Source organism: Notolepis coatsorum (genome assembly GCF_963971535.1).
Source record: "Notolepis coatsorum genome assembly, chromosome: 6".
NCBI classification, from domain to species: Eukaryota; Metazoa; Chordata; class Actinopteri; order Aulopiformes; family Paralepididae; genus Notolepis; species Notolepis coatsorum.
In genome coordinates, this window is record NC_140170.1 from 83,644,597 (window position 1) to 83,658,285 (window position 13,689).

General features: G+C 42.2%; 1 protein-coding gene across 1 annotated transcript; it reads right to left on the bottom strand.

Moving 5' to 3' along the window:
- Positions 1–415: 415 nt before the first annotated feature.
- On the bottom strand, positions 416–1,831 carry LOC311229588 (putative G-protein coupled receptor; the record flags this gene model as incomplete). Its single annotated transcript, XM_084315663.1, has 1 exon — positions 416–1,831. One exon carries the CDS (start codon positions 1,829–1,831, stop codon positions 551–553), a length of 1,281 nt encoding a protein of 426 aa, XP_084171789.1. The 3' UTR covers positions 416–550.
- Between the last annotated feature and the right edge of the window lie 11,858 nt (positions 1,832–13,689).

Below are 13,689 nucleotides of genomic sequence, written 5' to 3' on the forward strand. Positions count from 1 at the left end.
AGATCAATTAAAAAAAGTGTAATATTCCTTCTAACAGAGGGTCAAAGTTGTTCAGTGAATGTACTATAGTATAATGTACCGTCCAGGTATGTGTGTTCATTGCCTTGATAATTGAAAATGGTACTGATTGTAGTGTACAGCCGGCAAAACAGTAACATTGCTCTAATTGCTCATATGTAGAGGTAAATGTGTTAGCAATTAGAATTTGTAACTGTATCAGTGGTTGTACCGGAAGTAAATCAAGTAATAGCAATGTAACAAGCTGCTGATGCTGCCAGTAACTTTCCTTTGAAATGGAAAAAGTGATTGTGCACTTCACTCTAATTCTTCATTAGTCTTTAGAGGGAAAACAAGTGTAACAATTTGAAGAAAGAAGAAATACATGATGTCTGTCCCTCAGTGACACTAACTGTCTTGCACTTAACAGTTAGAGCAAGCACTGTTAACCCCAGCAGGCTGGAGGATGAAGATCTCTTGCTGCTGTTGTTGTTGTTGTACTACTCCTACTACTACAGTCTGATCATATGGTGGCACAACCATGTAGGTAAGTCTAGTTGAACTCCTCTGGGATTTGCCCTGGTATTCTAAAGCCAGCCTGGTCGGTCTTGTCCAGAGTGTTCCTGGGGCTGGAGGCAGTGAAGCTAGTGTGAGTCTCCACCGTGCAGCTTGTCCTATGGACGAACTGCAGGAAGTTCTCGTGGCAGGAGCCCTCGCGGCTGGAGATGGCTGGCTCTGCGGGCCGAGACGCGTAGCAGCGCCTCAGCTTATACAGCTCCTCTCTGATCTGCCGGTTGAGGAGTCCGTAGAAGAACGGGTTGACGGCGAAGGAGGAGTACGCCAGCCAGGTCACAGCCTCCTCCAGGTCGGCGGGGATCCACGGCGAATCGTCCAGGGTCAGGTGGAGGTGAAAGGCAAAGTAAGGCAACCAGCAAATCAGAAACTGACCCACGATCACCACGAGAGTAAGGGCGGCCTTCCCGCCTCCGAAAGGCCGTTCACGGACCGCCTTGCACGGGGCATTGCGGGTGGTGATGATGGTGGTCTGGCTGTTGATGGAGTCCGAGCGCTGCTTAATTTGACTGGTCGTCCACGACGGCAGGGGTCCGTGCTGGCGGGCGGCCACGCGCGCCACCTTGTACACGTTGCAGTAGACGGCGAAGATCACCATGGCAGGTAGGCAGAAGCAGGCCACGCAGAAGAGCACGGAGAAGGCCCGCCGGTGGTCGCTGTGGCTCCAGTGCAGGGAGCAGTGGGCGGCACTGATGGAGCTCAGGCCACCGTAGGAGGGCCAGCCGAACACGGTGGACAGTCCCAGCACCGCCGAGGCCACCCACACCAGCACCACGACCGCCACGGTCAACTTCAGGGTCATTTTGACCTCGTAGCGCAGGGGGTGGACAATGTAGTAGTAGCGCTCCACGCTGATGGCCGTGATGGTGAAGATGGAGGCGGCTATGAGGCACACATTGAGGAAGACGTAGACCTGGCACTCCAGCATGGTGAACGCCACACCAGAGAAGTACGGGGAGCTGGACACGATGCCCAGGGGCATCAGCAGCATGGCGCACAGCAGGTCCACCGTGCACAGGTGGCACACAAACGTCAGCTTCCGGAGGTGGGGAGCTTTGATAACCACCACCAGCACGGCAGTGTTGGCCAGGAGAGCCAGGATGTTCAGGGTCACCATGAAGAATATCCCTGACAGGTCCTTGAAGCGTGTCTGGGCGTTGGGGTAGATCCCCAGCTGTCTGCTGGGGGCCGACAGTGCGGGAGCCCACGTGCTGGTGCTGTCATTGAACTCAGGGGGCAGTAGAGAGCGAGCGTCCTCCATGGTTCACGATGAACGTGTCAAAGCGGACATCTAGGTTCCAGGCTGCTCCATTCGTCACTGGTGATGAGACAGAATCGTCGTTCTGATCAGTAGTCAAATGGATTGTACCCTCCTGTACCTCTTTGTACCTGTTGGGGAGAAAATAGAACCCATTGTAACGGACAATTCTGTATTTACAGTGAGTTGTGTAAAATAACATGATGATATAATTGAAAACGACACCATCCAAAACTACAGGTCCGTCACGCTTCACCACTGAAACAGTCAAAAGGACAGGGGCTGAAAGTTGGATTTCATACACATAAGCACTATTGAGTGGCCCTGGCCGCGTGTAGTCTTTTACCAACGCACTTACAGTTTTCCACAATCTGATTGGCCACTGACGTTTCTCTCAGCGCCAATCGCGTGACGCCTAATTCTATCACTGGTTAAGCTTGGCGACTCTTTCGAAGTTGGTTAAGGTTAGAGTTTGTCTTAGAGCAGCCCTGATTCCAAACTCTAACCTTAACCAACTTCGAAAGAGTCGCCAAGCTTAACCAGTGATAGAACTAGGCGTTAGCTAGCTAGCAGGCTGTTAGAGGCGTAACGCGATTGGCGCAGATAGAAACGTCAGTGGCCAATCAGATCGCGGAACCCGAACGCGGAACTGCAAGTGCGTTGGTAAAAGACTACACGCGCCCTGGCCTGTTGAATGACTAGTATACTTGCTACTCCCACAGGTCATCAACCCATGTGTCAGGCGGAAAAGGGTTTTACATTGTAAAAAACAAAAATTTTACTCGTTTGACAGCAGTCCAAATACTGACACTGATGTATTGATTGATTGATTGATTGATTGATTGATTGCTTGATTGATTATTTTCATTCTGTGCCATGTACACACAGTTCCCAACCCTCATAAGACACCAAAAATACTGTTACAGTGTTCCATTATTACATTTCATTACATACAGTAAATACGATTACAGCTCGGTCGTAAACTCAGTATTCTGCCTTCTCTCCCAAGCTTGGCTAATTAAATCTGCTACAAACAAAGTTACCTTCTTGAAGCACAACTTAAGTTGTTCATGTTCATCCCACTCAAGAAAATCAAGGAAATAAACTTTTACATTTATGTACAAATATAAACAATATGTGTTACAATCACACCTGGGCCTACTGTAAAACCATAGCTTCTAACATCATGTAGGAACTGGAAGATGCCATTTGTCCTCAAAGGTACTGTATATGTTGAAAGTGAATCAAGAATCAAGAATATATTAAAGAAAGGATGCTCTCTCTCTCTCTCTCTCTCTCTCTCTCTCTCTCTCTCTCTCTCTCTCTCTCTCAGTGAGGGAGAGATGTGTGATCAATAGGAATAATTCATGGGAAACAGCCTGTCTCTCCTCCATCTGTCCATATCCTTTTGAAATGAAAGATAATGACTGTGCTTGTTTTAGCCCAGCTGCAAGGAGTGGGCTGCCTTGATTAGTATGTGCTCGTGTCACCCTGAATAACATCATCAAAGACACAACCTCTTACCAGGAGAGAGGGAGAGAGAGGGAGAGCGAGGGAGAGAGAGAGAGGCCTGATCCAGAATCACTCAAAAGCCAAGCCTGTCTTTTAATTGAAAGAAATTAAAAAAAGGTTTTTTAACATGAATTAACTTTAATATCAAACAAATACCTCTTTTGGTATCATTAATTACATTATTTTTCTATTTGTGGACATTTCAAACAATCTCTCATCTCAAATAAGTCCAGTACATCCGTTCCAACATCAGATATAATATGAATCATTTAATGCCATAGCAACATTTGTCCAGTGCCTGTTAACTCTTTCACTACCACACTATGTAAGGGATAATGTATAGCTACGAGGTCATTGTCGCAAAATAATTGACCGACACAGAGTTTAGAACACCGAGGCGCCTCGCCTGGCTAACTTACTAACAATATACCTAATTCATTTTACACCATCGACAAGACGAGATCAAATGCAGACGCAGTTGTTCTGTGGCTCTGTCAGCCCAAATAAAGTGATTATTATTATCGCCGGCAGGTGTGTCTGATTGCACTGATCCAGTGTGTGTCAGTGGGCTTGATTGCTCCAGCTGCGAAAAACAATAATCACCGGTGGTTATCGAAAAATTATTCACCGCTGTCAGGGGCTATTGACCAATCACAATCAAGCATTTCGGCGAATGTTAAAACGCCATGTAATAAAGAAGGTTATTACATGGCGTTTTAACATTCGCCGAAATGCTTGATTGTGATTGGTCAATAGCCCCTGACAGCGGTGAATAATTTTTCGATAACCACCGGTGATTATTGTTTTTCGCAGCTGGAGCAATCAAGCCCACTGACACACACTGGATCAGTGCAATCAGACACACCTGCCGGCTGCCGGCGATAATAATAATCACTTTATTTGGGCTGACAGAGCCACAGAACAACTGCGTCTGCATTTGATCTCGTGGCATACACGACATACAGATAGACAGTACTGCTACATCTATACATTTATGAGACATACCAGATTTGCAAATACAGTACTGTTTGTGATACAAAAAGTGTCCAGAAAAGAGTGTATATACATTTGACGTAGAAACTGTACATTGGAGGAGGTTGGGTAGGTGGTAGGAATGTCCGATATTATCGGCCTACCGATATTATCGGCCGATATCGGCATTAAAATGTGATATCGGAAAATATCGGTATCGGTTTTCAAAAAGAAAATATATAAATTGTTTACATTTCTATAACCTTTATTTACCCAGGCAAGCAAGTAAGAACAAATTCTGATTTAATTTATTGTCAAAAGTATGCATAATGTTGTGTTAATTCCACAACAAGAGATATGTAATGTTAATTACCTGAAATTATTAAATTTTTTGGGGGGGGAAACCCTGCATATATCGGTATCAGTTGATATCGGTTGATATCGGTATTGGAAATTAAGAGTTGGACAATATCGGTATATCGGTATCTGTAAAAAAGCCAATATCGAGCATCCCTAGTAGGTGGGGTGGGGTTGGGTGGGGGGGGGGGGGGGGGGACTGTACATTGGAGGTGGGGGGGGGGGTTGGGTAGGGGGTGGTTGGGGGACACTGTACATTGGAATACTGACAAAGCCATACTTGGTAATTTACTGTACAACTGGGTTAGGACATTTGTAGGGGCCAGTTTCGAATTGCAGTCTCCCGTAGGTGTTCTTTGAGAGTGTTTTTGAAAGTGGGTAGTGATTCACATTCCTTTACAGCTTTGGGTAGGGCGTTCCACATTGATGTGGCATAATTGCGAAACGTGTTTAGTCCCTTGTTTGAGCCGAATCTGGGTTTAACATGATTTGTGGAGCTCCCTCTGGTGTTGTGATCGTGGTATTCACTGACCTTTGGGAAGTATTTTGACATGTACATGGGTACCTTCGTGGTGTAGTGTATCTTGTAGACCAGGCCCATTGCAAGTGGCTGTACTCTGTTGTCTACTCTAAGCCATCCTAGGTTGTCAAAGTTGGCAGGGGTGAGGTGGGTTCTAGGAGTCAGGTCAAGCAGTAGTCTGACCAGTTTGTTTTGAGATGTTTGTAATTTGGTTTTTAGTGCCTTTGAGGTGCTTTGGTACCATGAGTCGTAGAACCCTTGAATGAGTGCTCCTGTCAGAGTCTTCAGGGTATTCTTGTTTACCAGAGAGGAGATCCGGTACAAGAATCAAGTTCGTTGGTTGACTTTTTTTAGTGAAAGGTTAACCTTCTTTAGTGTGGTAGTGAAAGCGTTAACCCTTTGCAGTGTGGTAGTGAAAGGGTTAAGCCCCGTCTGCTTTGTGTCATGATGTATCCTCATTGAGTTGTAATGTGTCTTCCACTGCACACAACACACCTATCAAACCTGTGCTGATAACAGATGAGCAGGTTCCCAGACTGTGGAGGCTGTGTCCTACATATGCTTTCTCAAAGCCAGCAGTGGGCTATAATCTGCTGGGGTCAAAAGCTATTGGCATGCCATATTTGTAATGAGATTTATCCCCAGGATGGACTAGTGTACAGTATGTACGTTCTCTTGCATATTACAAAAGGACGTCCTGGTCCCCCCCCCCCCCCCTGCTATCTCAGACCAGTGGGATACGTCATTACTCACCAGTCAGACTAGAGGGGCAGATGGTACAGGATGTTCTCCTGTCGAGGAAATATCATCTAGTCCCTGTGCATCAAATCCTAGGGCCCACATGGCCTTACAGTGTACTGTATACAGATTGTTCAATTATGCAACCATTCAAATCCTGGAATCAAAACCAAATTAAGTGAAAGAGCACATCCTATATGACACACTGTCTAACTGGGCAAAAATACACTTTATTTTATTTTATTTTACTTTATTTGAACATGGTATAGACGGGTTTCTCGTCCATGTAAGGCTTGTGTGTGCACGCATCAATGAGGCAAAAAGGAAGGTAATCCTGGTCAAAACAACGGGGCAGGCTATAATATATTTGCATGTGTTATCGATCTAAACAATCAATCCATGATATTTCATTAAAACTTTATTTCAAACCTTTATTTAAACTCGAAAGGCAACTGAGGTAAAAGCATACAATACTGTATGTAAAAGGTGAAAGACTCACAGCCAGGCAAAATTACATCCAGCTGTTTTCATTTGAAACTACTTTTAATCAGGGGAGAGCCATGGTTTCATAAAGCCCTGTTGTACTTTTCTAGCACCGCAGCTCAACACAGGTAGGGAGCAACTCAGTCATGTGATTTAGCGGGTATTGCTGATATCGAACACATTGTGTTTGCAAACAAGAAACCTGTCTATTGTTGTGTCATTCTTTTTTTATATAAACCAAATGAATCCTTCAAACCAATATTTTGTAGTTTTTATTAATTTGTCGAAGGGGTATTTGTAATTTGTAACAAGATACATTTGTATGTATTTTTGCCTATATATCTCTGGGAATATGTATTGTGTTTCTACACTTCACTTTCTCTAAAAAGGTTTGTTAGCACTGTTAGCATCTCAATCAGGACCAAGGGACACAGCTAGCCTTAATTAGGTTCAATGTGCAATTAACTAATTAATAAATATAGAGAAGAATAACCAACTAATATTATGTCTCCCTCTATTACTATATTACGGCCCAAGCGTCACCTCTGCAATGTATTGTAATTTTCAGGCACTGGTCATTTTCACTTAAAATGTAGCTGAGTTCAGTCTTACATGTGGCAGGGTTGGAAATGCAGATTACCTGCTTACAATTGTAATTAATAATAATTGTTAGACTAGAAGTCTTTATTTGTCATGCAGTTTAACACACACGCGCGAGATGGGCGACCCACAGGAACACACACACACATGCACCGAGTCGCCAATGAAATGTCTCTCTGCACTTTTCAGCGATAGCGATCTGTTGCGTTAGCGATCCGTTCCCCGTACCTGGATAACTGAGTTAGCCGGATAACTTTCGGTTAAGTCTGACTTAAGCCGGACTTTCCGGCTCCCCGTACCTGGATTGTCCAAATCACCATGACAACAGATCCAAAAGTTTGAGCCTGGTCGAAAGCAGGGTTTAAGTTCAAGTTAGCCGGATGAAGCACAGCCACGCCCCCGCAAAGAAAGTGACAGCGCGTTTCCTGAAATTATTCCCACAGTCTAGGATCTGCTTTATACCATTCTGAATTACGTTTTTGTGCTCCATTCTTCCAGAGGGGGCTTTTGAAATGTAAAATAGACCCAAAATGCTGATACTAAATTCACTTTGTCCTAAATAATGCACGTTATATATACCGTGGCGCTCGCTCGGTGCGATGTACACATTATGTGGTTATTCTAACAACGCGCAGCATTGCAAATGTGAATCCCGCTGGGATATTTTTAATGATTGAAACCTATCGCTCGTTTGGCTCTGATTCCTTTCATATTCTCCGCTGTGGATGTTTAATGGAGCGCCTGGATTGTGTTTCATTCAAGCATAAAATTGAAGTGTCTATGCATGGATTGTGGATCTTGTCTCGTTCATTAATGTATAAACAATGAATTTATCCCATCTGGCACAGTGGCTCAGCGGTAGTGCTCAATCCTGGCAACCCAGCGACCGGTGTTCGAAACCCCGTGTTTCCAATATAATTTTTTGGAATATGATATTAATGATTATACGCCAAAGTAGCCTAGTTTCAAGTTAAAATATTATAAATCTACATGCATTGAGGATGTCATTCTTTATATAGCTCTCAACGTGCACCAAATTGAATTATTCCTACATCGCAAAAAGAAGGGGAAGACTAGGTTTCGAACCCCGGTCGTCTGCGTGAAAGTCAAAAGAAGAACCCGTTACACCACAGTGGAGATAAGTAAAAGATCGACTATACATCAATCAATGGGAAGAGAGCCGTATCGTTATTTTGTATAACAGTTTAACTAATTATTTTCGCTAGCAAGATCTCATTTGATTATTCAATCCAGCAGGCAAGTTTAAAGAAATATAATCTGATTGATTGAGGTAATGAGGGACTTAAAATTAGCCTATAGATAACGCATTTAACTTGTCGGCGAGGCGATTGAGCCGTACTGCAATATGTTACTAAAGTTTTAAATCAATTAATCAATCAATGCCGCTAGAGAATCAGGATCTCTGCTCTCGACACTTGCTGCCTTCTCGGCTGAGGCGGGCACGCGCACTTATCCTGGGTCTCAAGTCTGGCTTGAGTTAACGAGACTGAATCCACCTTCGAGGAACAGGAAAATCCCGGCTTCAAACATCGGGTTAACTGAATCTGGATAATGACATCTTGATCGACTTAGTTGAACCAGGTACGGGGAACGGGGCCCTGTTGTGCATGTTTTTCCATTGGGTTTATCTTATTGGGGGGGAAACCCTTGCGAGCACGGGGAGAACATGCAAACTCCACACAGAAAGGCCTGGGAGATACCCCACCTGAGTACCTGGCATCATGGAAACCCAGGGCCCTCATTCATCAACGTGACGTAGAAAATGTTCTATTTCCATACTTAAGCACAGAATTTAGAATGTGTGCACGCACAAAAAAAACGTGATTCATCACACGTGCGTACACAGGTCCTACGCACACCTGTCATGATAAATATCACCTTGGTCCTACGCCGAGGCTCGTGCACACTTTCACGTATTTGCATACCAGAACCGCCCCGATTAACCATATACGGTAATGGAACACCCCCATGAAATGTGGAAAAGTGGACTAACCCAAGCGAACTCTGAGAGACTTCACTGAGAGCGAGATTGATCACCGAGGTCCAACCGAACTTGAACGTATAATCTTCGGTGCGCCGGGAGCCAAGGATGTTGACTGACCCAGTCCTGCTACAGAACCAGCACATTGACAGAAATAAATGACAAGAGATGACCCGACATTAAGCACTGTAATGACTGAAATTAAATCAATTTCAGCACGCCAACTCTGCGCTCTACAATGCCTATTGTGTGCGCTCGTCATGAGCCCGTGGTTCTGATCAGAGTCATTATGGCTTCAGTGGATAACCCTGATCTACATTGTGATGTTTTAGATACCCCAGTAATAACATTACAATTGAATTAAATACAATTAGGCCTGAATGAGACTCCGGCCACCGGCACATTATCAGCCAAAATGCGCGTTTATTGATGGAGCAAACTCTGAGAGATTGTTCACAGAGGCGCTGCCGAACCAAGATATAATATGATGTGTATAATATAATGTGTGTAGAGGCATATGATACAATCTATTCTGTTGTTGGTATTAGGTAGCCTATGAATTACATATAATAGCAGCCAGCCTACATTATGCAACAGTAACTTGCGCATATATAACACACAGCCCTGCGAAGCCTGCATACAGTAAACTAACTTGATCATTAATCTAGCTGTTGTATCTTTACGCTTATGAAAACATTAAATAATATGTATAGGCTATAGGCCGCCTATATTCTCAAATGGCTTAATGGCTATCCGAGTCCTCGATATCCTCGCGGACGGACCAGTATTTATATGATCATATCATATTCATATTCATATCATAGTTTACTCTATCAGCCTACCAGCATGTAATACGTTCTTTGTTAGAACTCAACTCGTTATTATTTTGCGCATAGATTGCAGAAATACGGGAACGTTTTGATTTAGGCTTTGACATTGTAAAACTAAATAAGTGAAATTCTGTAATATCACCCACACGATATATGCTCTGTGTTCATGTAAGACACATTTATTGCAAGGGTTTTGTATACACATACACTCAACAAATAACCTCTGTCTGTTCTCGTTGCAATGCGTTTATATCGTGGGTGTTCATATGACTTGTATTCTGCTTACAGCTTCGGGGTTCCACTTATTACGTTTAACAATGGCAAAGCCTTTTAAATATAATCAAAACGTTCCCGTATTTCTGCAATATATGCGCAAAATAATAACGAGTTGAGTTACGCGGAGCGCAGTCAGTGCTTATTTCCGCGTTGTAAAAATATTCTACCACCGGGCGCCAACTACGCATGGTCCGACCTGTGCTTAAATATACGCACAAAGTCAAGCACAAGTTCAAATAGATAAATCCCACACTTTGCTTAGAAATGATCGTACGCACGGCTTAAGCACATATCTGTGCGTACGTCAAGTTGATAAGGTCCCCAAGCGGGAATCGAACCCTGGACCTTCTTGCTGTAATGTAATGTAATCTATAACTCCAACACAGTAGCATAACCTTATTATGTTTAATTATACTTTAAGATTACTTTGCCTCTTAAAGGTATATAATTGGAGGGTAAAACCGAACGTTAGTATCATTGGGCCACATTCATGAAGCGATATAAGAACAGATTTCGTTCTTAACTAGCATTTCCTCTTATTTTGTTCTTACCTGGGATTCAGCAATGTTTTCTTATTGTTGCTTTTCTCTCAGGCAAGACCAAATTCTAAGAGTGGTCGAGAGCACTCTTACCCAGATGAGATTTTTTTTTTTTTTAAAGCCTACCATTCATAATAATAATAATACATCAGATTTATATAGCGCTTTTCCTAATGCTCAAACAAAGACACTTTACAAAACAAACAATATAATACAATACAGTTTAGTAGATAAAATAAAACAATATATAAAAAAGAGAGGAAGGAGTTCATGGGTTGAAAGAAAACCATTGGTCAATTGCCCCCAAATACCCCAAATACAACTTTAGAAACCCAGAACTTTTCAATAATAATAATAATAATAATAATAATAATAATAATTATTATTATTATTATTATTATTATTATTATTATTATTATTATTATTATTATTATTATTATTATTATTATTATTATTATTATTATTATTATTATTATTATTATTATTATTATTAATTGTTATTATTATTATTATTATTATTATTATTATTATTATTATTATTATTATTATTATTATTATTATTATTATTATAACTTATTGCGTGTGTTCTGCTTCTGAAATGGATAATATATTTCTGTTAGAACAGTTAGATGCTGCCTGCCCAGGCCGTACGCATATAACGCATAATTTACAACTTCTCCTCTCCTCTCCTCTCCTCTCTCCTCCTATTTCCGAACCTACTGCGCAATTGGTTCTTGACAAGCGTGCAGTCGTTCAGTATTGACAAAGCCTATACTTTGCTGGAAGGAACGATTTATTTCACACTATACAGTACGTATACCGTCGTATAAGTACAAATATAAGTCTTTATTTGTCATCGATTAACACACACACACACATGCATGGCGAGCGACCCACAGTAACACACACACACATATGATGCACTGAGTCGCGAGTCGTGAGACGTGTGTGTGCGTGTGTGTCATTTTTTTTAGATCAGTCGCAAATCGCTTCCTGTTGAATGGATCAGACAGGGTTCAGATGCCGAACCACGGCTGTTTTACGCATGTCTCATTCGCCTTATAAGGAGATGGCGGGCGTGTCTGTATGCAAATGAATTGAGCGTGAACGTGCATTTGCGTTTAAGAATGAGTGGGATTCATCATACAATACACCTGGGTAAACACAGATTTGGATGTTAACACATTGAATGCCCATCACGAGATTTCTCGGATATTTTTTTTATTAGCGATCTGAATTCATATTTCATCAACCGAGTCTACCGTTGGTAATCCTGCGCCGCCAGGCGCTCAGATGTGAAAAAAGCGCCCCCTATCGTCTCCCAGATGGCAATGCACCATTTTGGATTGGACTCGATGAAAATGGATGAGAAAAAAATACTCCGGAATCCACATTTTACTTCTCACGCATGTAACTGGAGCCGATCAGATTCATTCTGGACCCTCAGCACAGTGTGTAATATGTGTTTTACAGTATACGCGTGGGATCAATAAAAGGATCGATTTTTGGAATGGCGATCAGGAATTGGAATAATCCATTTGGATACCATCTGATCTCAGGTAAGGAATCTATTTGACCAGTCTTAGGATAATCAGACCCGTTTTCACAGAGATATAAGCTTTTCCCCTATATGTGATATGGCTGTTTGACTGTAAGATCGATCAGGAACTGAGAGAATAGATTTTCTGCGCGCGGCACCAGCGTGCACACGTACACATATACTATCGATAATCTAGCGTTTATTTGAAAACGATTCATAAATAGGCTGAAAAATGACAACGTTCTAGAATATTACAGTACAGGGCGATTATCATGGAATCTTTTATTTTTCCGTGAAAACGAGGGCTTTTCAAAATGCTATAAAACGGAAATGAACCGATAAAAAAACAATCCACTTCGACAATGTTGACTGGAACTGAGTCATTGATAATGCAACGGGCAGATTAGACACATAGCCATAATTTAAAACATAGATTAGGCGATATTAATGCTAACATTGCAGTGGATGGTGGGCATTCAAGCACTAAATGTGCGCCCCCTGCTGGGCACTGAAAGTGTTAAGAACGTCTTGATGAATGTGGCAATGGCTTTTCTTATTGTTCTCTTATGCAGGTAAGCAAGAATATAAGAAAAATAATAAGAGAGTGTTGTTGAATGAGGCCCATTGTCTACACATTACTATTTCAAGTATAATGACTTTTGTGTTCTTAATCTCACCATCAGAATGTATTTCCCCCACTTTTAAACATGCTTCTGAGTAATCCCCAAGTAATTACTTGTTTTTCAAAAGTATCTACAATCTGATTACTGTTTTTCTCAGTAACTGTAACTGATTTCTGTAACCCAGTAATCCATGGCCCAATCCTGCCCAGTGGACCCTGGACTCACTGAGGATCCCACCCGTCTGCAGCCTCCATTGTCACTCATTCAATCTTAATGTTATCGAATAACACTTGAGATTCCAAGCATTCCAGTGATACCATCCATGTTATGCTATAGATGAAGACAGATCTTGTAATCAAACATTTGGCTAACCGTCTGTAGTGTGGTAGTGAAAGGGTTAACCTTCTGTAGTGTGGTGGTGAAAGGGTTAACCCTTTGTCGCAAGGCAGTGAAAGGGTTAACCTTCTGTATTGTCGCAGTGAAAGGGTTAACCATTTCGTAGTGTGGTATAGTGAAAGGGTTAATGGTCACGTTTGGTATTTCCGTCGAGGAAACAGTGTCATACGTCACCCCCCATGTTGGCGTGTTACAGTCCAAACCAAAATGTAAGAACTGACAGACGAAGAACACATGCGTGACATTGATCTGACAGACGAAGAACACATGAGTGACATTGATCTGGGACACGTGTTTATCTTACATTTGAAGTGAAAGAGTGTAGAAAGGTCTAATAAAAGTTCTCATCTCTCCTTGCACAGTAGCCAGGTATGTTTATTCTTATTTGTTTATGTAAATGGCCTCATCATACATACAGTAAGTCTTACTCCACTCCCAGAGAGCACAAGACCCACATCGTGTATTTTCAGCAA